At 43.5% G+C, this 27,385-nt stretch overlaps 1 protein-coding gene across 1 annotated transcript in view; it reads right to left on the bottom strand.

Annotated features, from left to right (window-relative positions):
• LOC143934977 (polycystin-1-like) overlaps positions 1-27,385 on the bottom strand; it is a 136,715-nt gene that overhangs the window by 68,505 nt on the left and 40,825 nt on the right. Inside the window, exons 7-16 of the mRNA XM_077458524.1 lie at positions 26,730-26,910; positions 25,421-25,608; positions 23,036-23,148; positions 17,535-17,682; positions 15,804-16,057; positions 14,388-15,143; positions 11,949-12,080; positions 8,505-8,680; positions 8,295-8,416; positions 1,815-5,449 (exon numbers count right to left, since the gene is read on the bottom strand). Coding sequence (XP_077314650.1) covers positions 1,815-5,449; positions 8,295-8,416; positions 8,505-8,680; positions 11,949-12,080; positions 14,388-15,143; positions 15,804-16,057; positions 17,535-17,682; positions 23,036-23,148; positions 25,421-25,608; positions 26,730-26,910 — 5,705 coding nt within the window. The remainder of the gene's footprint in view (positions 1-1,814; positions 5,450-8,294; positions 8,417-8,504; positions 8,681-11,948; positions 12,081-14,387; positions 15,144-15,803; positions 16,058-17,534; positions 17,683-23,035; positions 23,149-25,420; positions 25,609-26,729; positions 26,911-27,385) is intronic.

Below are 27,385 nucleotides of genomic sequence, written 5' to 3'. Positions count from 1 at the left end.
CTGTTGAATTGTACAATTTATATTTTTCCATATATGTCGACTACATTGTCATTGATCTTGTGTCTATTAAATTACAGACGTATTTCCTGATGAAGCGGTTTATCCCACGAAACTAGCTGAAACACTGTTTATGACCAAGTCACCTTTGTTTTAATCTACTACTGTCATGTACTATGTATCAATAAATTTTTCTTAACTTTTTACGACTGGTTATATATTCCATTGTATACCTTTTGTATTGTACCGAGATAGTCCACTTGATGGATTATCCACCATAGTTCCATTAAGTCTTGGATGATGGCACAACCGTTGTTTTAAATTATACACCCAGTGATTCTTTTTCTAGAGGCCACCCAAATAGAATTTCCAATCTATAGTTGGTCAGAGGAGTATATTTGTTTTAGACAAAATAAAATTATCATAGTGGTTTGGGTGTGACAGACAACACACAATTTATCATACTCGAAAAATTAACCATCAAGTATATTTGTAAACTGACATTAAAAGCCCTATTTCAGTCCATTCTTTTATACCAGGGTCTCCAAACCTTCTTAACAAAAGGGCCAGTTTACTGTCTTTCAGGCTTTAGGGGGCCGGACTATGGTCAGTGGGAGTAGAAAATGTCTCGTCATCAGTGCCCCATATTTGTTGTGATGGGAGGAATGGTGCCCCATTGTTGATCGCAATGAGAAAAATAGTGACCCATCGATGGTGTCAGTAGGAGGAATGGTGCTCTATCATTGATGTCACTTCACTTTTTTTATTTGCGCTTAGTATGTATGGGCAAATCTGCACAGGTTTGATTCCCCAAAGATTCGGAAAATCCTGTTTGAAAATTGACAAACCAGAACTTAACAGCAAATTTATGTCAAATATTTATTTCACATGCTGCTCCAAGCGAGATCAGGCCCACACTCCACATCAGCTTTTATATTTTACCAAAATAAAGGTATTATATTATGTTTATGTGCACTAAATTTGCATTTGATAAATGGCTGCGCAAATAGTGTTTGACATAAAAATTTTTTTAAAAAAGTCACCATTTTATTCTCCAGGGCCTCTGCTTTTAGAAAATATAACGTTTGGCGGTTCTAAGTATTTTTCTAGCAAAAATGCTGATTTTAACGTGTGTGAAAAAATTCCCTGGACAGCTAGTGGTTAAAGGGTAACTCCACGTTCGTGAGAAAAAAAAAAGTGCAAATAAAATAAAATGATATACTGTAATAATTGCAACTTAAGTCATATTGTAATTGAATGTTATTAAAAATGACCTTTCCTTTTCAATCTGCAGCGCTGTAATTTTCTGCAAAATGCAATGCAATATTGCGACCTGGAGGTGTCCTGTACACAGATGGTGTACAGAACGCCCCCTGAAAATGTAATTTCTTGCTTGATTGATTGGGTGACTGATTTTTCAAGAAGTCTGCACTATGATATAAGTCAGATTTTTGGCATCCACTGCAATATAAAACGTCCTTTTTGGTGAGATACTCCCAAAGGGAAATCACATCTAAAGGGGTGTAGACCCTGAAACTCTCCTCATTAGAGCCCTGCAGGTGAAACAGCTGCTTGATAATTATAAAAACACTCCCATACAGATTCACTGTGCACATGGACACGGACAAACAGCAACAGAATAAAAAAAGGCAGGAATCTCCAACAAACGTTGTTGCAATTCCTTCAATGTGCATAGATCACCCAGAGGGGAATGTTTTTTTTTTTTCTCAACAAAAGTGGAGTTATTTTTTAATCAAGTGTATTGCATGATGTTTCTAAAAAAATTTACAATTAATTACAGTTCTTGGCTATCTCACCTTATTCTCCAGTGGTTTCACACTCCATTCATATTCCATATCCATCTCTTTCTGTCTTTCATCCAGGTCAGGATCATAAGATTGCGTACCATCCAAAGCCAAGTCTATGTCTATTGGCCAAATTAGTTTTGAGCCTCCTTGGATCTGAGCAATGAGTGAGCTATATCTGACTTGAAAAACATGTGTTGCATTATTAGAGAGCGGTGTTCCTTCAAGAGTGATGGTGAACAGCAAGCAGTACATCCCAATGCCAAGTGTGCGTCCAGGAATGGACAAAAAGGTCTTTGATGTGACCAATTCTGGGACAGTCAAAAAATCATTGGAGCAATCTGTCCCTTTATAAAGCTGCCATAGATATACTGCTCTGTACTTGATACATCCTTTTAGATTCACACCGATTTCAAAATTACCACCAAAGGATTTGTACAAGAACTTTGCTGGTTCTAATATCTGGACTTGGGGCTGTTCACATGCTAGTGACCGAACACTTACTGTTGTCTGAGCATAAACAACACTCACCAGATTAAAAACAGAAACACGAGTCACAAAATTCCCTTCATGGTGGAAACAGTATTCAACGGTATTCTCCATACTTGTAACATTTCTATCATCACCTTCAAATGTCCAGAGGAAATGTAGGTCGGACCCATCAGATATAACAGCAAGAAATGTGACACACTGGTTCAGAAAAACCTCTTTGATGTTGCTCTGCAGGTAAACCGTAGTTACTGGTGATTGGATGATCACTGATGATGTAAATGAGGAGAAACATGAGGGATTACTAACACTGAGAAGAACATGAAGTGTTCCAGCTTTGAGAAAAGTGAATTCTATGGATTCACCCATAAGGGTTAACTCAGGTTGTCCGACTTGTTGGAAGGTCCATTGAAAGCTGGTGGCATATCCAGATTCCAGGGTGGCCATTAAATGCATTGTTTGATTCACAGGCCAAGAAGATGGAAGACCTATCACTTTCAACCCTTTCAGGCTCTCTGCAACTTGAATGCTATGGCTAATATTTGCTCTGCTGACTTTATTATAGGCAACCGCCAAAATATTAAATGTGCCAGAAAATGGAAAATTAAAGTGACCACAGTTACTAATGAGGGTCTCGGAGAGATTCAGTTGAGGAACCATCAATGTGAAGGACACATTTGTGCCATGGTGAACACTGGGGCAAATATTGACTTCTTGCCCCATACAGAAGAGGTTTTTCTCTGTGCTGACCATAAACCCACTTACTGGATCCTGCACCAACAATAAAACAGATGTGCTGGCATTGCTCACTGAGTTGCAGGCCCAAAGCCACAGCCAATACTGCCCAGGTTCTGTGAATATATGTGACACGTTTTGGGTATTGTATGTGACATCTTTGTTTGCTCCAGACACTGTCCATTTCCACATCAAATCTGTGCCATTTTCAACTGAACCACATAATAAAATCCTTTTGCGTGACAAAACTGCTTGGAAATTATATGTGTCTTCAATGCCAATGCTAAGGTTGGACAAAACTTCTTGCACAGTCAACACTGTTGACACAGTAGTTGAACTCAAAGCATTGGACACTGTAACTGTGATGTTCTTTAAACCTGGGGTAAGGAAATTTAAAGTCACAGATTGCTTTTGACTAGTTGGCATTGCTGAACCTTCCCCAAGATGCCAATTGTACTCCAGTTCACTACCAGATTCAACAAAAACAGTTACGTTTACTGGATTTCCAAGACCAACAAAGCTAGCTGATTTCTGAATATAAACACCTCTTGTTCTCTCTAAGATTTTGACTTGAGTTTTGGCATATCCAACCCCCAAGGCATTCTCTACCCAAACCTCTGCCAAAATTACTTCTAATTTAGTTGGATGGAAATAAACAGATGAATTGTTGCTTTCCCATGGCCCAGGCCACAACACCCAGCGGAATGTAAGGTTGGTGCCTTTGATAACATGAGCTGTAAGAGTGAGGGGTTCCAAAAGACCAGCATAACCAACCACACATGGGTTCTCTTGCTGTACTTTAACACCTTCAATTGGCTCCTGCACATCTACCATGATGAATGCTTCAGCAAAGCCCACTATATTTTGTGCCTTCACTTTAACCCTATAGGTTCCTGGATGAGTGTATGTATGAGAGATATTTGAAGGTCCAGTTACATTTGGACATGAGATACACATTGACCAGTAATATTGCACACTTTCCCCACTAGACAAGGATGTAAAAAAATTGACCTTTTGCTTAGTCCTTACCACCACATAGTCAGCACTTAAACACAATCTTGTGATCGGAATTTGCACATATACTATAACAGAGGTTTCACCAAAGCTCACGCTGGTATTTACCTGGACACTGACAGTTATGTTGCCTGACACATGAAATGTGTATGAGACATTTTGTCCAAAATCCACATGAGACAAATCACCAAAATTCCAAAGGAAATTGGCAGAGACATCAGAGACGACTGCAGTGAATGCTACCTCAACACCAGCTGAGATTACATCTCCCCCATTATGTCTTATGGAAACCAAAGTAATGGGTCTCTGAACAGTCACATAAGACTGTGTCCTGTACTGGCTGACTTGATTCCACACAGTCAATGTGACTTTGTAGTTTCCTTCAGACTTGTAAGCCCATGTAGCCTCCGGTGAGGAAGAATTGAGAGGTAACATGCCAACGCCGAAATCCCATTGATACCAATAGAAGTGCACTGGATCTGACGGAGGTTGCACTGAAGCATTAAAAAGGATTAACTGGGACACATTAGTAACTGAGGCTGATGCATTGATGGTAGCCACAATTGTCTGATCTTCTACTATAATGATTTTGCTATACATTTTGCTGCTCTTCTGTCCACTCACCAACAGCTTCAGTGTATAATTACCAGCAGAAACATAGCTATGCCACACCTTAGCTTTTCCTTGCAATAATATTGGTTGACTGCCATCCCCAAAGTCCCAGTGAAATTTCAGCAAGAAGGATGGCCCTGTGAGGTCTGCAGTAAGTAGAGTCTTCAAATGACTGGTGATAACATCAGGGAGGATGTTATTGACATGAATCATGTAAATCTGAACAACAATGGAACTACTTATGTAGCTCAAGGAGTTTCTAGCAACTGCTCTAACAGTAAAATTGCCACACTGGGAGTATGTATGGGTTACTGAAGGCTTCAACTGGTTAGAGTAAGTTATACCATCCCCCATATAGAAATTCCATATAACATTTGTGCCCTGAGTTAATGAGCAGGTTATTATGCTTTCTGATCCCAGTTCAGTTGTTTCGTTGCTCAACACTTGCAGGCCTTCAATTTTCTCTTCAATGGTCACCATTAATGATCCTGTTACGTAGCTCTGTCCATTTGTCACAGAGGCTGTGACATTGTATGTGCCAAGTGATTTGTAGATGTGTTGTGTTTGCAAATCATTACTTTGGACAATGTCAGATTTATCACCAAAGTTCCATGTGACAGTCACACCGAAGGGAGAAGGAAGACAAGTAGCAGAGAACAATGTACTTTTATGAACTTCAAGAGTGAAATGGTCTACTTTCAGACTCACGCTGGAGAGTCGATGGACAACTTGTAACAGTAAAGTTCTTGTGATCTCAGAGCCATCAGTATAAGCCTTTACAGTCACTTGATAATGACCTATAATGAACCAAAGTTATCATTAGCTTTTATATAAAATGTATAGTCTTTTCCTATTTTAGTATATATGTAATAGTTTCTCATTCCATATGCATCAGCCATGATTCCTCATTACTTATATACCTCTGTGCTGACTGATGATGGAGTTTGGAGACAGGAATGATGTCACAGTACCCCCCACACAATAATGTTTGGGCCCCATGGTTTGCCACTCAGTCTCAAACACTGCCACATTAGGGAGGTCGCATTCTCCCATACACCAAGATGCCTCAGCCTGTTAGGCTTGGTCTGTTTGACAATGGAGAATGGTTGGGTAAGTATACATGCCTTGACGGAGTAAGCTATTTGAAAACACTACCAATTCAAGCAGGGCTGTCTTTAACGCAGGGCAAATGGGGCATATGCCCAGGGCCCATTCATTGTTGGAGGGCCCCAAACGCTGATAAGTAAAGTGCATTCGTTTTCTCCTCCTTTTTATCCAGCTTGGCACGTGTTAAGTGAAGTCACGTCCCCTCAGTGTCTCTTCTACTGCCCGACCCCATCCCCTTATTTCAGTCTGAGTGGACTATGTCTCTTCCCCAGCGACATGCTGCATTCCGCCCCTCCTCTGCGGGCTGCCAGACTACATCGCTCTGCACTGTGTGCTGTCCTGAGCTGGGCTCCCACTCCCCCCACCTCTGATAACTTCTCAGGGAGTCTCAGCTGCTGCAGAACTTCTTGGGGGGAGTGCAGGGCTGCTGTGTGTTGTAGTGCAGAGCAGGGATTGGCTTCTGCTGCTGCAGAACCTCTTGGAGGGGGAGGGAAGGGCTGCTGGTGGGTGTTGTAGTGCAGGATAGTGATTGGCTGCTGCTGCAGAACTTCTTGGAGGGCAGGGACAGCTGTGGGCTCAACAATAACCCCCCTCCCTGCTCCACCCTCAACAATAAGCCCCTCCCTGCTTCTCCCCCCTCAAAAATAACCCCTCCCCTGCTTCTCCACCCTCAACAATAACCCTCTCCCTGCTCCTCCACCCTCAACAATAACCCCCCTCCCCACTTCTCCACCCTCAACAATAACCCCCCTCCCCGCTTCTCCACCCTCAATAACTCCCTCCCTGCTTCTCCACCCTCAACAATAAACCCCTCCCTGCTTCTCCACCCTCAAGAATAACGCCCCTCCCCGCTTCTCCATCCTCAACAATAACCCCCTCCCTGCTTCTCCACCCTCAATAAACCCCCTCCCCACTTCTACACCCTCAACAATAACCCCCCTCCCCACCTCTCCACCCTCAAAAATAACCCCCCTCCCCACCCTCAACAATAACCCCCTTGCTGCTTCTCCACCCTCAACAATAACCCTCCTCCCTGCTTCTCCACCCTCAGCAATAAACCCCCCTCCCTGCTTCTCCACCCTCGACAATAACTCCCCTCGCTGCTTATCTACCCTAAACAATAACCCCTCTCCCTGCCTCTCCACCCTCATCAATAACCCTGCTTTCCACCCTCAATAATAAACCCCCTCTCCACTTCTCCACCCTAAACAATAACCCCTCTCCCTGCCTCTCAACCCCCAACCATAACATCAATCCCTGCCTCTTACCCCCAGTAACCATCCTCCCCACTTCTCCACCCTCAATAATAACCTCCTTCCTGCTTCTCCACCCTCAATAACCCCACTCACCGATTCTCCAACCTCAATAATAACCCCCTCTCCACTTCTCAACCCTAAACAATATCCCCAATCCCTGCCTCTCCACCCTCAACAACCCCCTCCCTGCTTCTCCACTCCCAATAACCCCCCTCCCTGCTTCTCCACCCTCAGCAGGAGGGGGCTGTGTAATGATGGGGGTATTATGGGGGACGGATCCTGTGTAATAATGGGGGAGGGGGCCTGTGTAGTGATGGGCATAGTATGGGGGAGGAGGTCCTGTGTAATGATGTGGGCCCTTTATGGGGATAGTATGGGGAATGGGGGTCCTATGTTGTGATTTGGATAGTATGGGGAGGGAGACTTGTGTAATGATGGGGGGGGATTGCCTGGGGGGGGCAGGAAAATGTTTGCCCAGAGTCCACTCAATATCAAAGACGGCCCTGATTTGAGGGCTAAGTGACAGTGTCTCTTAAAACAGCAAGGCTTGAGCGAGAGTAGTGGAAAACAGAGTTGCTGGTCATATGCTCCCCATAGATGAGTCATTCAACCAGTGTGTTGAATGAAAGCAAAGGACTTGATTCCCCCAATCATACATTGATGGTGGATGGAGGAATTCTCCCTACTGTGCCTTGGTATTCTGACAGCGGGGAGACTTCCCCACCGACAGAATACACTGATCAGCCCTGCCAGCTATAGCCTGTGGTACCGATCAAGCAAGGAAAACCCAATAGGATGGTTGAACACCTTACAACCTCCATGCCCATACATGGATCGAAATTCAGCAAGTCCCTGCTCAACCAGCCAAATTTCGATCCATGGGCTGCCTTTAGATTAGTGGCCAATCTAAACACTCTAAATTTTATAACAATTTTTTTTTAAAATGGAGGAGCATGTATGTGATGGAGACACAGGAAAAAGACAAAACCTCTCTAAAGTGAAGAAAATCCTCATTTAGACAACTGCCATGGGAACAACTGTCCCCATTCATGTTCCAGTGACAACTCAAAAACTTTGGATTTTCTCTTTCAGTCCCATCGACAATGGTCACCAGAACAAAGAGGGTAAATCTGAATTGGGAATGCAGACAGCATCTAAACCTAATAGAGTCTCTAATCCTTCCTACACTGTCCAAAATGATATATACATTCTGCCATTAGATACACTGTAATCTGTAAGTATAGATTCATAGTACATTGTTTTTCCACCAACTACTCACTTTCTTCGGCATATACATGATGTTCTGTGTCATTCAAAGTGACCAAGAAGTTCGAATTCTGCATATCATGAGGAGCACAGAAACTTTTGTTTAGAAGTGGACTGCCATCTCCAAAATCCCAGCTGTAGAGATAGTACAATAATTAATACAAGATTTTTAGGATCATAAATCACTGAAGGCAAGACCAGTACAAGATTATCAGAAAGTCACCTTATGACCACATCGGATGATCTTTGCACTTGTATCCTGAATAATATTGTTTGAGACTCAGAGGCCAGCAGCACTGTGGAGGAGACAAGGAGCTCAGCTTCCGGCAGTGGTAAACTTCCTTCTACTTGTAGAAGTATCTCTTCCTCCTGGAAGCTGATCGGGTTCTGAGCAAACAGCTAACAAAAAAAAGTTACAGACATCAGATAAAGATATTCATTAGTATAGAAAATTGGGTGCCATACTGTGGCCCATGGGCTGTCTGCTGGCCTTTGCTTGGATTTATCCAACTCTCGGGGGAACTTTTCCTTCCACTTATATGAACAATTGTGCTCTACACCAAGGATGGGGACTATTCTTCCCATGAATACCAATGACGGGGCACTATCAACATTTTGAGATGGAATTGAGGGACACCTACTAACAAATGTATGTAGGCATAGGAAATACCCCCCTGTCACACCCCCTTAAAAAGGAGCATTAACCAAAAAGAAGGTTCATTAAATCCACAAGGGCTTCTTTTACCACTACTATTCCTTTATATTGGCTATTAAAGAGGAAGTAAACCCTGATGAGTTTACTTCCTCTTTCATTCCCTGCAAAGGTAAAGCATAATGGACTACTATGCATCGCATAGTAGTCCATTATGTGTCACTTACCTGACACAGGAGCCAGCGAAGTCACCGCTGCCCCCTGTAGCCCAGCACATCCATCTTCTTGGTGGGGTCTCACAGCTCCGCCGCTGTCATTCGAAGCCGCGATGACGTCACTCCCGCCCATGCGCAGGGTAGCCGACACGCGCGGCAGCTCCGTCGTTGAGAATGCCGCCCTAAGTGCGCCTGCACGCCGCTGTCTACGGCGCATGCTTTTCGGGCAAATATCTCCTAAACCGTATAGGTTTAGGAGATATTTCTTGGACCTACAGGTAAGCCTTAACCACTTCGGTACCGCGCTATTGCCAAATGACGGCATTAGCGCGGACCTACATTTCCGGGACTACGTCTATTGTTACGGTTACGAGCGGCCTGCGCGCCCCCTGAGGGGCGCGCGCGGCGCGCTCTGTGATCGGCGAGTCCATGAGACTCGCCTGATCACCGATCCGTGCAAGGGGTCGATCCCGACCCCTTATCACGTGATCAGCTGTCAGCCAATGACAGCTGATCATGTGATAGAACGGAGCCGGTAATCGGCTATTATTCCTCCTCGCGCTGACAGCGCGAGGAGAAAAAAAAAAAGCCGATCACCGGCGGCCGTGATCGGGACATCAGTCCCGATCACGGCCATCAATACAAGGGACCACCTGCCACCTGCCAGTGCCCACCTGCCTCCCGCAGTGCCATCCTGAAGGAAAATAAAAAGCAAAAGTAAGTGCCCCCCGTCAGTGCCCCCCGTCAGTGCCCATAGTGCCCACAGTGCCACCCACAGTGCCACCCACAGTGCCACCCAATCTGCCTCAAAGGTGCTGCACCCCAGTGCCGCCCATCAGTGCCCAGCAGTGCCGCCCATCAGTGCCCAGCAGTGCCACCTATCAGAGCCACCTATCAGTGCCACCTATCAGTGCCCATCAGTCCCATCTATCTGTGGTACCTATCAGTGCCCATCCGTGCCACCCATCCGTGCCACTTATCCGTGCCACCCATCCGTGCCATCTTATCTGTGCCCATCTTTGCCCATCAGTGCCACCTTATCTGTGCCCATCGGTGCCGCCTTATCTGTGCCTATTAGTGCCGCCTTATCTGTGCCCATCAGTGCCCACCAGTGCAGCCTATCAGTGCCCACCAATGCAGCCTATCAGTGCCCACCAATGCAGCCCATCAGTGCCCACCAATGCAGCCCATCAGTGCCGCCTAATCAGCGCACTTCAATGAAGGAGAAAAATGACCCGTTTGCAAAATTTTATAACAAACTATTAAAACATGATTTTATTTTTTTATTTTTTTGCATTTTTTTTTGTTTGTTTAGCAAAAAATAAAACTCCGAGCTGTAACTAAATACCACCAAAAGAAAGCTCTATTTGTGGGAAAAAAATTATAAAAATTTCATTTGGGTACAGTGTTGTATGACCGCGCAATTGTCATTCAAAGTGCATCAGCGCTGAAAGCTGAAAATTGGTCTGGGACTGAGGGGGGTTTAAGTGCCCAGTAAGCAAGTGGTTAATCTAGGCTTACCTGTAGGTCAAAGTGGTTTGTAAGGGTTTACAACCACTTTAAAATGTACAAATTTAGCAATTTAGAAAATCGGATGAAAGAGTTAGCAATAGGAAACACTTTTTGAAAGAAAAAAAAGTGCATTTTATATACCCCCATATGGATCAGACCACAATAAGAGACAAATGAGGAGGAATGAGTGACAGAGGGACATTGCTCCAAATTAGGGACCGTCCCTTGAAATCAAGGACCGTTGGGAGCTATGGTACTATTACTTCTACTCATCACAGGAACTGTAATTTTTTTACTCCCATGGACTACCAAGCCTGTGATATAGTCTACTCCCACTAGCCACAGTGCAGCCCCCCCTAAAGTCTGAGGGATGGTAAACTTGACCTTTGTTAAGAAAGTTTGGAGACCCCTATAGAAGATAAAAACCATAGGTTGCCTGGACATATGATAGCTCATAATATCTGGTGTTCGCTCGAGTGACGATGGGAAAGTATCATCTGCCAATCTGTTGTCTACAATATGTGCCTGTGCTGCCCTGCCCATGTGCCAGGACAACTGACAGCATCTAATGAAGCAAAAATACTGGGTATTGTGAAATTTGGCATTCCTGTATCCCTATCGCTCAGCTTATCTGCTAACACCTGAAGATGTTTAAAGGGTAACTCCACTTTCGTGAGGAAAAAAAAATAGCAAATGAAGAAAAAAATAAGACAGCACATATAATTGTGACACTAATCATATTATAATTGAATGTTACTAAAAATTAGCTTTCCTTTTCAAACTGCAGTCACTGTAATTTTCTGAGAATGCAATGCAATATGGCTACCTGGAGTTGTTCTGTACACAGAGTGTGGCCTGACCACTCCCCAGAAACATCATTTCCTGCTAGTGTGATTGGCTCACCAATTTTCCCAGAAGTCTGCCTAAGACACAAGTCAGATTTCAGGCATCCCTTGCAACAAAAATGTCATTTTTGGAGAGATACTTTGAATAGGAGCACGTCTAAAGGGATGCAGGCCCAACAGATCTCCTCATTAGAGCCCTGCAGCTGCACACCTGACAGTTAATTATGGAATCTCTCCCATTAGACCTACTCAGAACAGGAGGCACACACAAACACACAGGGATTTCTTCTGAATAACAAAAAGGTAGGAATCTGCAATAAAGGTTGTTCTAATCCTTGCAATGTACATAGATCACCCAGAGGGGGAATGTTTTTTTCTCAACAAAAGTAGAGTTACACTTTAAGCTGTGTGAACCATAAAATAAACAATCAGCATGGACTTACTTTAAGCTTATAGACACCTGGAGTCCTGAATGTCACCATGTAGCTTGTTCCTTTATATGAGAATCCTTCATTGTTATCCATGGTCCATGTGAATGTGACAGATGACCCTTGCGTCACTTCGGCTGAGAAGATCTGAGAAGTTGGATCGGCAATTGTTACCATTTACATTTGAAGCTGTAATTTAAACTTAAAGTGTAACCAAACCCAGGACTCTGCATTCACTATATCTGGTCTCCCACAGTACACAGAACAAGGACATTAAATTACTTTGGTAAATATAAACTGCTAAATACATTTTCTCACCCGCAGTATATCGCAGTCTTATGACCTCTATGAGTGTTTGGTTAAAGTTTGTAGGAGGAGTTTTTATTCTCCCCTGGCCTATGAGGATGCAGGACCCCTGACCCTCTGTCTGGACAGTGTTGATTGGCTCTGTGCTGATCACATACACCCTCCCTAGCAAAAAAACTCTCTAGCAATACACACCAAACTGAGCATGTGCAGAGTGCCTCCAAGGCTCTGTTCTATCAGGAGATGGATTGGGGACAGTGGAAAAATGGGAGGGTCAGAGAAGACAGGATCAATGCAGAGGATTAACCAATTAGGTTCCACAGTGAGTATACCAACCATGCTTGCATATACAGACTGATTTTACTATTGTGGATTTAGTATCACTTTAAAGCGGTTGTAAATCCTTTACAAACACTTTTTGCTACAGGTAAGCCTATAATAAGGCTTACCTGTAGCTACCCCTTATATCTCCTAAACCGTGCCGATGATGCCGATATCCCTTGTGTGCTGATGACGTCGGCACATGTGCACTGAAGCAATGGCATGTCCGTATCATCAATTACATTTAAACCTTCAAGATGGGTTTGAATATGACTGGCTGTGAGGAACTTGTGAGTACCGAGACTTGCCATGGGATACCTCTTTTGAATTACTAACACAGTGATTCTCAACCAGGGTTCTGTGGAACCCTAGGGTTCCTCCAGAGGTTGCTAGGGGTTCCTTCAGCATTGGGCAATTTCTGCCTCTCACATAAGTTCCCAATGACACCATTGATCTTTTTAGCTATCTGTAAGGAGGTAATTCTTCCCAATGACCACAAGTGTAAGGACCATTCTTCCCACTGACCATCACACTAATGTATCATGAGTTGTACATTTCTAATTTTTAGCAGGGGTTCCTCAAGACCGGAAAACTATTTCAAGGGTTCCTCTGTGTTGAAAAGGTTGAGAAAGGCTGTACTAACAAGTGAACAAAAGTGGTTCCCAGAATGCCACCAGAAGGGCATGGGTTGGACTGGTGCACTGTAGGAAGGTTTATAGTTTTTAATACTTAAAGGCAGGGCAGGACTTACCATTGGGCTTGACTGGGCTCAAGCCCATGGGCCCCGCCCAATAGGGGGCCCCGCCGAGATACATAGCCGAGTGTACTCGGTTCGGCTCCACTCACAGTCACGCCCAGTCCCACCCTATGATGGACATAACACAGGGACTGGGTATGACTGTGAGCTGAGCCTAGTGCACTCGGCTAATCTTGGCTCCGCTTGGGACGGCGAGAGGACCCGAGAGCCGCCGAGAGCTGCCAAGAGCCTCCAAGAGGACAGAGAGCCGCCGAGAGGACCTGAGAGGCGCCGAGAGCTGCCAAGAGCTGTTAAAAGGACCCGAGCGCCGCCGAGAAACACAGGACTGTGTATTTTTAAATTTCAAGACTGCAATCACAAGGCTGCAAATGACACTGGGGCAAGGCTGCAAATGACAAGGCTACACTGACAAGGCTGCAAATGACACCGACGAGGCTGCAGATGGATGGGCAAGGCTGCAGATGGACACTGATAAGGCTGCATTTATGGGCGTTTAAATGCAAGTTTTTTTCCTTAAACTTCCTTCCTAAAAGTTTTGTTCCTTAAAATTTCCTCCTAAACTTGGGGTGCGTGTTATATGCCGGCGCGTGTTATACGCTGATAAATACGGTAATGTATAGAAGGTAGGGGCCGAAAGTGACTCAAGCCCAGCCCCCACCACCCTAAGTCCTGCCCTGCTTAAAGGTCTATACTTTAATGAATAAAGTATAACTAAAGGCATTTATTTTTAGATAGAGTGGAGCTGGATTAGAACCCCTGTCGGTTTGTATTGCTGTTTGTGCCCCCGTTTTGGAGATTCACCCTCTCTATTTTTTTTATTTACCATTATCAGTTTTGGGTTGTCCCCAGAAAAATAATGGAGGGGAAATTTCTAATGGGGACACTAGTTCTGGGGACCCAGGGGTACCCAAGGAATTCCCTTAATTTGCAGGGATTTCCTCTCACTTCCTGTTTGGCTATGGAACAAGAAGTGACACACTGGACACAGGCGGAAATAAAATCTGAAGGAGGCCTATAGTTCTAATTTAAGAGTACAAAAATAGCCACAGAATATGGACAATAGGACTCACCCGTGTCTGACTGAGATTAACATGATCTGGGCCATCAGAGTGAAGTCTGAGTCCTTGAATGGCATCATGTGACTGGATTGGCATGGTGAGATTTATAGAACTGACCTCATTGGTCACCAAGATGGTCAGTCTAGTAGTTTGTGGGTGGTCAAGATTCATCCACATCCAAGCAAAACCAACATTTATTGAAAATGCGGTACAAACAGATAATATTGAGGAAACATCTGAAGGACATTCCTGCTGTAGCATTGACTCTCCACTTTGTGCCACTGTTGACCACTGAACATGAGCTTGACTGGAGCTCTGAGCACTGATGACCACAAGGGTTGGATGGTGGGTGACTACATGCAGGCAATCAGTTCCTAATGCTGGGTATATAAGCTGTAAGTCACTGACAGGACTCAGAATAGCAACATCGCAGCTTGCTACTGTTGAGCTAACTCCATTGCTCAGGGCAGCACTGAATACGTATGTCCCTTCTTCCTGAAAACTGCTTAACAAAGAGGATACTACCAGGCTACGTAACTCTGATCCATAGATGACACGAAGGTCACAGACTACATTGTCAAACCAGGTGGCAGAATCTAGCAGAAAAGAGTCCTCTAGCCATCCTTGTTGTGTCATACTGGCATAGGTTTGCCGCCAGGGCGAATTTGGACTGGATTTGCAACGTAAAAAAGACTCTTGGTTTCCATTGTACTGGATGGAAAGTATATCTTCGGGATGCACAGAGTGAGACATGTGGGACAACTGGACCTGAAAGAGAATTATCAAAATCAAAACCATCAATAACTAATGGCTGCAGATAAAGTAAGTCAACATGGGGCCAACAGGCACAAAAAATAGATCACAATTACAGGCGATGAAGATGATGCAGCTGTTCTGAGCACATTCATTAAATGACCTCCAAAAAGGCAAACCATTTGCATTCCTTGTGAGGGGCCCAAGGGCCTCCTATAAAGTAAAAGCTAAAAAAATAAATAGTAACCCATCCATTTAATAATTCCATACATGGATTCATAAGGTTTTATTTATAGAAATTGTTGGGTTTTCCCCAGGAAAAAAAAGGAGACTGTGATTGCCTTTGCCAACCTTTGAATCTGAAAATGCTAGCTGTCTGGCTGTCATGCTATCTCTCATGTTTAAAATGCCAATGATCCAGAGCTGGTTTGCAGAGGTAAGGTCTTCTTACTTTCCTGACTTCCAAAATATCGATGTCAGAGGATGAGAAAAACAGCCAGACAACTTGAATTTTTAGAAGGAAGTCAGCAGTGGAAGCCTTCAAAGGTTCAATTTTACAGCCAAAGCCAGACACTTGGTGCTTATATATATATATATATATATATATATATATATATATACACATATAAATATATATACATATACACAATGAATGTAATTAAAGCATAAACTTACTTGTATGTTTCGTTCCTTCTTGTTGGGACTGAGCTGCAACAGTACATCAGCAACTGGTGAATATGAAGGAGGAGCCCGTGAGTATCGAGGTGGGTGTGGGTAATGTGTGGAGGTATAAGTGCTGCATGGACGGTTGAGTTTCAGGCAAGTCTCACTAAGTGGGCACCACTGCCTTCCATTAGGACAGTCACCAGTTGTGTTACACAATGGCTGAGGGTTACATGTAGCAAATGGAGACCAGAGCGCTACACATCCTATAAAAGAAAGTGGGTAATGACTGATTTACAATGTGCTGGAAAGTTTAAATTGGCAGTAAATCAATTAAGCTTATTCAATATAAGAGAGCAAGCAGTAAAATGCAAAGTTGAATGATCATAATGCAGAATCCAACCTGTGCAGGTTGCCTAAAGACTTGCTCCTTGAAGCGGATAGAAAAAAAAAAATGAAACAGGGAAGTATAGATAAGGAGTTCTGTGTGGGACACGTAACTCCTCCAAAGGAAGGAACATTTGCTAACCTACTCCGTAGATGGGCATATCTTCTAACCTCTTTCATAGGTGGGCACATCTAACCTACACCATAGTTGGGCATACCTTCTAACCTCTTCCATAGGTGGGCACAATTTCTTACCTACTCCATAGGTGGACACATCTTCTAAGACATCTGCCAACCTCCACCGCAGACATGGACATCTGCTAACCTCTTCCATAGGCTGTGAAATATGCTAACCTCCACCGTAGGCAGGGACAATTGCTAATCTTCACCATAGCCATGGGCATCTCCTTACCTTCTATAAAACAGGGACATCTGCTAACCCCCACTAGACAACAGACATTGGCTAACTTTCACCATAGATGTGAACATCTACCAACTTATTTATAGGCAGGGACATCTGCTAACCTCCTCCATAGGCAGGGACATCTACTAACCTCCACTCTAGACAACAGACATTGGCTAACGTTCACCATAGATGTGGACACCTACTAACTTATTCATAGGCAGGGACATCTGCTAACCTCTTCCATAGGCAGGGGTGTCTACTAACCTCCTCCATGGGCAAGAACATCTGCTAGCTTCCCCCATAAGCAAATACATCTACTAAACCTTACCTTAGGTGGGGACATCTGCTAACCTCCTCCCTAGGTAAGGCATCTGCTAACAGACAAGGACATCTACTAACTTACTCCATATTCAGAGACTGTCAGGGCTGGCTTAGCCCTTCTTCCTCTGGGCTGGCCGCTCAGCTGTCGGCTAATTGCTAGCTCTCTTCTCTTTCCACAGTTACCAGCTGTTCCCGATGATGCTCGTCTGACCTGCCTATTTAAAGCCTTCCAGCTCACTTCTCCTTTGCCTTTGCGTTGGTCACATCACAAGGAACCATCTCCTGCTGTTTGTTTCAAGACTGGCTTGCTGACATCGCTCCTGGCTTATTATCCTGCTTGCAGTTGCTCTCCTTGGATCCCTGACTTCAGGCCTGGCTGACTACCCGATCTGGCTACTGGACTCTGGCTATGCTTGACTACGCTTTTTTCTATTTACCTTTTTATTTTTATTAATAAACAAGTGTGATTTATTTGTACTTCTGTCTCAGTCTGATTCATGGTTTCTGACAGAGACATTTGCTAACCTTCCCTGTGAGAGGAGGCCAACATTTATAATAGGAAAAGTAGATCCAAATTTTTGCTCTAGATAGTACCTTCAATGCACCAATCCTATATATTCCTGATTTACCTGGTGGGATCAAATGCTGTTCTGGACTGCAGAATGGACGCAGAATCTGAATTCGAACCAAGAGATCATGCTGTATAGGCCAAATCCCTACATCCAAGGCAAGCAGAGAGCCCGAGTGGCTGAACCACAGACCAGGAAAAACCATTACCTACAGTGGAAAAATTGCAGAGAAAGAGAGTGAAGCACTCAAGACAAAATGTTGGTTTCTTTCTTTTTTTTTTTTTTTTTTTAAATGTTTATTCAGATTTTCACTATAAACACGTACATGTCAAATAAAGAAGACAAAAAGTATAAAAAGTCAAATATTGATATATCACTACATCATGTTATCATGCCAACGAAAGATAATACATATAGGAGCGGAAGCAACGTTTCATCTCACTTATTACTAAAGCTATGTAATAAACTAGTCGTGGTGGTGTGATTACCTGTCAAGGGGGTCGCTCTCTGGTTGCCCTGCCGGGTATCCTTAGACTACCCAAACAGTTCGTAAGTTCTCTTTTAAGGTACCAGTCCGTGTATCGAAATGGCTGCATAGTGGTATGTATTTCTTCCTGAGAGAAGACATGTTCCATAAATTTGCGCCACTTCGAAAAGAAGCGTGTAGAAGATTTGAAGCTCAGCAGGATGGTATCTAGCCGTTCCAGATAGAAAAGTCTCGTCAGGGTTTTTTTAACAGCCTGTAGGGTAGGTGGTGGGACTTTGATCCATTGTGTTAAAATAGTTCTCCGTGGCACTATTAAGCACAGATGAGCCCATTGAGGGATACAATCAGCGTTAACCCCAGGTGGTGTTAAAGTAGGCGGATTACATCCAAACAGGCACAGGGAGCGGTCTCTGGGTAACTCAAGGTCCATAACGTCTCGAATAAATTGTAGCACCGAGTTCCAAAACTTCGTTACGTGTGGGCATTCCCACAGGCGGTGTAGGAGCGTGGGACGAGGCGCTGAACACCAAACACACCGTTCTGTATCTGGGTCAGCCCAATTAATACGGAAGGGATGGTAGGCTCTATGTATGATCTTGAATTGTGTCTCCCTCCATGTTTCGGATACGGTGATTCTGCGGATGCGTTTGAAGCCCTCCAATATCTTAACGGAAAGGTCGATGTCGTCAGAAATATTAGCCCACTTTTGAAACGGTTGAAGGTGGTATTTGTCAGCTTGGTGTGAGATCATAGAGTTATAGATGGCAGAGATAGAGTAGTCCCCTTCGTGTAGTTTCGAGTCTATAAAAGATTTTTGAAAGGGGTCTGTAGTAGGACCATAGCAGGTCTTCAGGTAACTGAGCAACTGGTGGTGGTAAAAGGAATGGGTGGCTGGTAAAGAGAATTCTCTAGCCAGCTCCTGGAAAGGCTTAGGGTTACCAGAACTATGTAGATAGACGGCTTGTACGTTAGTGAGGCCCTTTGTCGACCAACAAGCAAAGACTCTGTGCATTGTAGACGGGCGGAACATGGGATTAGCTTGAATAGGCAAATGACAGGAGATACTGGAAGGTAGCCCTAGTAGTCTCCGGATTTCCCTCCAGGCCACTACCGTATCTCGGATAAGTAGATTAGATTTAAGATGAATAGGTAGTTTGTTTGGATTTGAGTGGAGGATAGCCGATAGGGCGAATGGTTCCGTAGTCGCTGCTTCCAAAAGGTGGTTCGAGTATCTGGAATTCCCTGATAACCAATCGAGACCCTGCCTAAGTAAACATGCTAAGTTATAGAAATGTATATTGGGCAAGCTCGCTCCCCCCTCCTCCTTTGGGAGACACAACTTATTCAAGGCGATCCATGTTTTTTTTCCCAGCCCATAGGAATTTAGTCAATGCAGTATGGATCATTTTGATATCAGAGTGTTTAATCAGGAGGGGGATAGTTTGCATGGGGTAAAGCAAACGATACCATTTTAAAAAGATGGCATCTCCCAAAGAGCGAGAGGGGGGAAGAGCCACCCAAGCTTCCAACTCCTGCATAATTTTCGATATTACAGGTGAGAAATTAAGCGAGTAGAGGGACGAGGGTGTTCGGCCAAAACGAATCCCCAGATAGGTAATACTGTGTGGAGCTATCGCTAAAGGGGATTGGTGAGACCAGGTCATGGCCATACTAGGTCTAAGAGACAGTATTTCACTCTTTTCAAAGTTGACACGTAGCCCAGAGCATGATTGAAATGTCTGAAAGATGTCTTCAAGTCGCCTGAAGTCCCCAGCCGGATCAGTGGAGAACAATAAAATATCGTCCGCGAAAAGAGCGGATCAAAGCGTTTGGTCTCCAATGGTTACCCCACTGATTCCTCCAGGCGAGTTAAGTAGTCTAGACAAAGGTTCGATTGCCAGGTTGAACAATAAGGGGGAGAGGGGGCACCCTTGACGAGTACCTTTTGTTAGGGGAATCGCTTCCGAAATAAAGTCAGACGTAACTAGTCTAGCTGTCGGGGATTCGTACATACTGTGTAGAAAATTCATGATTGGCCCAGAGAACGCTAGCTTTTCCATAACTTGAAAAAGCCAAGACAAACTAATATTATCGAATGCCTTTTCGGCGTCTAACGACAGTATGGCTACGTCTTGGTCAGGGTGCAGTTTAGCGTATTCCAGTACCGTCAGGACTTTACGTACATTTAGAGTGGCTGAGCGTCCCTTAACGAATCCCGATTGGGCTGGGTGTAGCAGGGAAGGAAGTAGTGACGCCAGGCGGGTTGCGATGATTTTGGATAGGATTTTGACATCCACATTAATCAGTGATATCGGTCGATACGACCCTGGGAGGGTGGGATCCTTGTCTTTTTTGCCTATAAGTCGTATGTACGCTTGTGTGCCCATAGGGGGGTATGGGCCTCCGTCCCAGACAGCCTTAAAAACCCTGCTCAACGTAGCTGGGATGAAAGCATTGGTTAACTTATAAAATTTGGCTGTAAGACCGTCTGAGCCCAGTGCTTTAGAGGAAGCTAATGATTTAATCGTTGCCTGTATATCTTCCACAGAGATAGATTCGTTAAGGGTGTCTAGGGCTTCAGCCGTCAACTTGGGTAAGGGCAATTTATCTAAAAGGGTCGCCGCTGCACTCTGGTCCACCGGGTCTAAGGAGTATAGTTGGGTATAATAGTGTGTCAAAATGTCGCTAATTTCTTTGGGGGAGGTATGTACTACCCCCGCAGCATTTGTCAGAGCCATAATATGAGTGGGCTTCTTAGTCCCAGTACACAGCCTTGCTAGCAGTTTGCCCGCCTTATTTCCGAATTTGTGGAAGTATAAAGTGGAGTAGGATGTTTTTGCCAACTCCTGTTGTTCCGCCCAGAGGTCAAATTCCCTCTTGGCGTTAGCCGCAGGGTCTCACTAGCTTGTACGTATTGTCGTCTGGCGTTTTTTTTAAATTGAGTGGTGTAGGAAATAATTTTACCCCGTAGGAAAGCTTTCCCGGCTTCCCAGAAGAGGTTAGGGTTTGAAAGATGTTCTGCATTCGTATCTGTGTATTCCGCCCATGCGGTTTCCAGCATGGAGCGGAAGTCTTCATTTTCTGATAAGTACGAAGGGAATCGCCAGATACCCAGCAGGGATCCGGCTGATGTGTCCGTCAAGTTAATAGTCACAGGGCTGTGGTCTGAGATTCTAGGGTCATGGATTTCCGGATCCCGAGCCATTTGTAAAAGTGCTGGTGAGGCAAAAAAATAGTCAATACGGGAAAATGAGTTATGGGGGGGGGGGGAGGGAGTAAAATGTTGGTTTCTATGAGGAATATTAAAGTAAGCAGAAATGCTTTGACACACTCTATATCAAAAGAGCAGGGATATTAATTCTTCCTTGCAGCTGTCCATAAAAACTGCATTTGTTGCAGTTCCATCAGAACAGAGGAGCCAGTAACAGGCTGGTAACTGCTGATAATGCAATCTGATGGCCACTGTTCTAAAATAACTAAATTTCAACTCTTTGACATTCATGATGCCCAGTGACCACTTTATAGGAAGCCCCCTTGTGATAGTATTGTGCAATAACAGGTTTTCTTCAAAGAGAAATCAGGGGTCTTTTAGAACCCTATTGTCTACCTTGTATAGAACAAACACACAGAGTCCACTCCAAACCTAGCCATTATCAGATGGGATATGGCAGCTGTTAACACAGAAATGCTTAGAGCCAAGCACCTCCAAAGTTTAGTGACTGAAGAGAGGTTTGGGAGATGGGTGAATGGGGATTGGGGAGCTTTAGACTCAGTTCACATTGCCGTGACTTGGCATCTGACTTGTGAGACCCCAAGTCGCGTGACGTGAAATACCATTTTAGTCAATCTTAATTAGTACTACTGAAATTGCTACAACTTTATAAATGATTCCTGTACTACTTCAAGGTGACTTCTATCCGACTTGTGCCCATAGACTTTAATGGAAGTCACCTCCAAGTCGGATCCTGATCTTAATTGATGTGATTTGGATCTGACATTACAGGAATATTACCCAGGCATTCCCGGAAGTTGCTTCAAAGTTGCTCTGAAGTCGCACTGAAGTTGCCTGGCAAAGTCGTGCCGACTTTCAGGTCGCGGCAGTGTGAATCAAACCTTAAAAAGGGATCAGGTATTTTACAGACATTGAGATTGCTTCTACAAAAGTAGCCAAGAGTCTGCAGTTCAATTTTAGAACAAGCTTGTGGCTGCTATTTTAACCACAGGCTTGTTTTTGCCCCTTTGGGCTTTAACACTGCAGTGAATGGAGCAGCTGTTTTAGGGCAGTTTGGAGCCGCTATTTTTAACGCTATAGCGCCTGCAAAACGCCCCAGTGTGAAAGGGGTCTTAAAGCCCTGTGAGGTGCTCTGTGTGCACTGTGGCATAAGTGCACAGAGATTTCAGATTAAGGTAAATTGATTTAATTTGCTGCAGTGTACTAGAATGCAGTAACTCACAAATAGCACCACTTTACTGCTGATGCCCGGGGCGGCACAATGTGAAAGGGGCCTAAGATGACAATAGGAGGAGTGCACTTTCTGAAGCCTGTGCTATGTAACTTTCTCTCTCTCTTTGCTTCCTACATTAGTAATGATGTTCACACTTTCAAAGCAAGTGTAAAACATACTTTTTTTTTTCTTCTTTGTGGAGGGCAAAGAGTGTGTGGGAGGTAGCAAGGAGGTTGCTCCAGCATCTCAAGCAGGTGCGTTCCAGGATCACCAGATTATCAACATAGTCCTGGATGCATCTAAGGGCCCTTGCACATTGAAATTAAAATGCAGGCATCCAGGTAATTTGAAGCTAATTTCTCTGCAAGCGTGAAAATGACTTTAGGGCTTTTCCCCTGTAGATACGCTCTATTTTTTATTTATTTTTTAACATTTATTCTCAGATTTATTTTTTTACTAAACACAAGCCCCATGACTAATAAGAATATTTGTTTTGCATATTTTATATTCTCATGATTATTATTATATTTTATATTCTCATGATTATTATATTTTATATTGCTTAGGGAATAATAAAGAAGACTGTTCCAAAAATAAAATTGGATCCAGAATGAAACTTTGGCACTTACCTCAATATTATGTTGTGGTATGGTATTTGAAAGAGACAATGTGGCGTTCTCTGTGTATGCATCATCAAATATCGGAACGCCTACCATATAAACAGGAGCATCAGGGAGATGTACTGAAAAAGATAAGCACACCTATGTTGGGTAAAATCTTAATAGACTTGACGCAGTACACTGTATATAGGGCAATTCATTGTGCAGCTATAGGAACATTAAATTTAGGAGCAGTATTCATTAGGCCTTACTACGGCCAAGGATTGCATTGAGGCTGGGTTCCCACTATTGCGGGTTCCCAACCTCCAATTTGCAATAGCAGGAGATTTTGACTGGCTCTCTATGGAGCCGGTACACATATCTCCGTTGCGGCTCCAGTGCGAATTTTTGCGAATTTGGGGTCCTGTGCGTCTTTTGGTCCACGTCAGGTCCGAATCCAGCCAAAAAATTCGGGCTGAAATTGGACCCGAATTGGTGAACGGGGGACGCACCGGACCCCTGCTGTGAGCCGCATGTGAAGATAGTGTGAACCCAGCCTAAAAGTGACTTTTTATCTAAATAAATCTCTCATATTTACAATGAATTCCTTTCAATATATATTTTGTCTATAAAAGTAGCAGATCATGTATCATAGATGCCATCATTCTGCGAAATGTCCAAAAGGAAGCCTTAGAACATTTCCCGATTGCCATGGACAGTGCCTTGCGAAAGTATTTGGCCCCCTTGAACTTTTCAACCTTTTGCCACATTTCAGGCTTCAAACATAAAAAGATATAACATTTTTATTTTTTGTGAAGAATCACCAACAAGTGTGACACAATTGTGAAGTGGAACGAAATCTATTGGATTTTTGAAACTTTTTTAACTAATAAAAAAATGAAAAGTGGGGCGTGCAAAATTATTCGGCCCTCTTGCGTTAATACTTTGTAGAGCCACCTTTTGCTGCGATTACAGCTGCAAGTCGCTTGGGGTATGTCTCTATCAGTTTTGCACATCGAGAGACTGAAATTCTTGCCCATTCTTCCTTGCAAAACAGCTCGAGCGTTTTGGATGGAGAGCGTTTGTGAACAGCAGTTTTCAGCTCTTTCCACAGATTCTCGATTGGATTCAGGTCTGGACTTTGACTTGGCCATTCTAACACCTGGATACGTTTATTTGTGAACCATTCCTTTGTAGATTTTTTTGTATGTTTGGGATCACTGTCTTGTTGGAAGATAAATCTCCGTCCCAGTTTCAGGTCTTTTGCAGACTCCAACAGGTTTTCATCCAGAATGGTCCTGTATTTGGCTGCATCCATCTTCCCCTCAATTTTAACCATCTTCCCTGTCCCTGCTGAAGAAAAGCAGGCCCAAACCATGATGCTGCCACCACCATGTTTGACAGTGGGGATGGTGTGTTGAGGGTGATGAGCTGTGTTGCTTTTACGCCAAACATATCATTTTGCATTGTGGGCAAAAAGTTTGATTTTGGTTTCATCTGACCAGAGCACCTTCTTCCACATGTTTGGTGTGTCTCCCAGGTGGCTTGTGGCAAACTTTAGACGAGACTTTTTATGGATATCTTTGAGAAGTGGCTTTCTTCTTGCCACTCTTCCATAAAGGCCAGATGTGTGCAGTGTACGACTGATTGTTGTCCTATGGACAGACTCTCCCACCTCAGCTGTAGTTCTCTGCAGTTCATCCGGAGTGATCATGGGCCTCTTGGCTGCATCTCTGATCAGTCTTCTCCTTGTCTCAACTGAAAGTTTAGAGGGACAGCCAGGTCTTGGTAGATTTGCAGTGGTCTGATACTCCTTCCATTTCGAAATGATCGCTTGCACAGTGCTTCTTGGGATGTTTAAAGCTTGGGAAATCTTTTTGTATCCAAATTCGGCTTTAAACTTCTCCACAACAGTATTACGGACCTGCCTGGTGTGTTCCTTGGTCTTCATGATGCTCTCTGCGCGTTCAACAGAACCCTGAGACTATCACAGAGCAGGTGCATTTATACAGAGACTTGATTACACACAGGTGTATTCTATTTATCACCATCAGTCATTTAGGACAACATTGGATCATTCAGAGATGCTCGCTGAACTTCTAGAGTGAGTTTGCTGCACTGAAAGTAAAGGGGCTGAATAACTTTGCACGCACCACTTTTCAGTTTTTTATTTGCTAAAAAAGTTTAAATTATCCAATAGATTTCGTTCCACTTCACAATTGTGTCCCACTTGTTGGTGATTCTTCACAAAAAATTAAAATTTTATATCTTTATGTTTGAAGCCTGAAATGTGGCAAAAGGTTGAAAAGTTCAAGGGGGCCGAATACTTTCGCAAGGCACTGGATATAAAGTTGGCATCAGGCAATGAACTTGATCATCTATGACAATTTCTTTTCAGTAATAGAAAATACGGACCTCCAGCCCGGCATTCACAGATAGAAGGTGCTTTCTCTTGGCATGGGCTCCTTTGATAAACCTCCCCTGGTAGCAATGACAGACGCAGGCAGTCCTGTATTTCATGAACACCGGAGTCTGGATCAGCCTGGAGCCTCCGATTCTCCTCTTTCAGGGATTGTGAAATGTTCACCCATACTGGAGAATTACTAAGACAGAGAGAAACAGAAAAAAACAAGCAGACAGTAAGTAGGAACCAGGAGAAGAAACAACAGCTTAAGCTAGCCATACTTTTGGTGGTATGTGATCACCACTGGGTTTTTTATTTTTAATATAAACAAAAAAATAAAAATTAAAAAAAAAGACTGAAAATTTTGAAATAAAACCCTGATGATATTTTCTACCTTCGGTTATAAAACATATGCAACAAAATAAAATTTCTTCATAGATTTAGGCCAAACGCCTGCTACATGTCTTTGGCAAAAAAAATCCCAGGTAAATCTATAATAAATGTTTTGCGTTAAAGTTTTAGTGTCTACAAAATTATGGTATATATATATATATATATATATATATTTTTTTTTTTTTTTTTTTTTTTTGAGAATTTATTATGATGTACTACTGATGGCCTGTCTCATTTCTTGAGGCCTTTAAAATGCCAGGACAGTGCCCCCAAAATGGCCCCTTCTTGGAAAAAGTAGACAGTCTGAAGCATTTAGTAAGGGGCATGGTAGGTTTCTTTGAAGATGGAATTTTTTGGAAAATTAAGAAATTAAATAATTTTTTTCACATTTTTATTTTTAAATACTGCCACCAGTGCAATACAGCATCATCAAATGATGTGGTGGTGATCGTGGATACTGATGGTATGTTAAAAAAAAAAAAATTAAAACTTTTTAACATTTTCTTTTTCTAACTTTTTTTCTATTTTTTTTCATCAGCATACCAAGACATTTTGGACATTGTTATGCTCCCAACTTTGTGGGAACAGTTTGGAGTCGGCTCCTTTCCTGTTCCAACATAAGTGCGCAACAGTGCACAAAGCAAGGTCCATAAAGATATGGATCAGCGAGTTTGGGTTGGAGGGGGGGGGGGGGTTATGGTGTGGGGTTGTTTTTCAGGGGTTGGGATTGGCCCCTTAGTTGCAGTGAAGGGAACTCTTAAGCCGTCACCATACCAAGACATTTTGGACAATTTCATACTCCCAACTTTGTGGGAACAGTTTGGGGATGGCCCCTTTCTGTTCCAACATGACTGCACACCAGGGTCCTCATGAGGATTCTTCTTGGCGTTACTGTGCTGGTGATATAAGCTAAACTATTGAATTTACCTTCTGAAGAACTCCTGGATGAAGCTGAGGTGATCAGCAGAGGTTATATATGCAAGATCCCCTCCAGGTATTAATCTGCAACGACTACGAGCATCTGACAACGATTCCTTCACTTGATTTAGCCAATAGCAGCGGAGATTTTCACGGAAAACTTTGCCTCCGCGGGGACAGGCGGAATCATCTGGAAAAAGGTTCAATCAAAGCTATTAAATGCTTACAGTGCCACAAATCTGTAGTTCCTCTAAAAAAATAAAAATGTATAAATAATGCAAAAATCTGCTTATATTATGTTCAGTATATGTCGTAGAAGTCCATGCAAGACAAAAGATGCATGGGGTACTTCAGCCATTCTCAAGCATCCTCTGACACATGCGATATCAACCTGTAGGTGGGGTGCAGCTCCAACAGCATGTAGAAAGTAGAATGTAGCAGACCGTAGAGAGGGGAACCATGCGGCCTGGCCATCTTGTGCCCAACAGGCAGATGTCCAGAGAAGTTGCAAGCCCTACGCTTTCCTCCTTATCAGGAAAATTTCCCTGCCACTAATGCTGTTTCAAACAGGTAAAATACCTGTCTCTATTCTACCAACATGCAAATGCATGCCAAACCTGGGAGCCAGGGCCTTAAATAGGCTCTGCCTGACCCAAGATGACTGC

This window comes from Lithobates pipiens, unplaced genomic scaffold (genome assembly GCF_037356315.1).
Source record: "Lithobates pipiens isolate NorthernLeopardFrog02 unplaced genomic scaffold, aLitPip1_a1.2 Scaffold_28, whole genome shotgun sequence".
In the NCBI taxonomy this organism is placed as follows: domain Eukaryota; kingdom Metazoa; phylum Chordata; class Amphibia; order Anura; family Ranidae; genus Lithobates; species Lithobates pipiens.
Note: the sequence above shows the minus strand (reverse complement) of the source record. Positions and strands in the feature narration are given on the sequence as shown.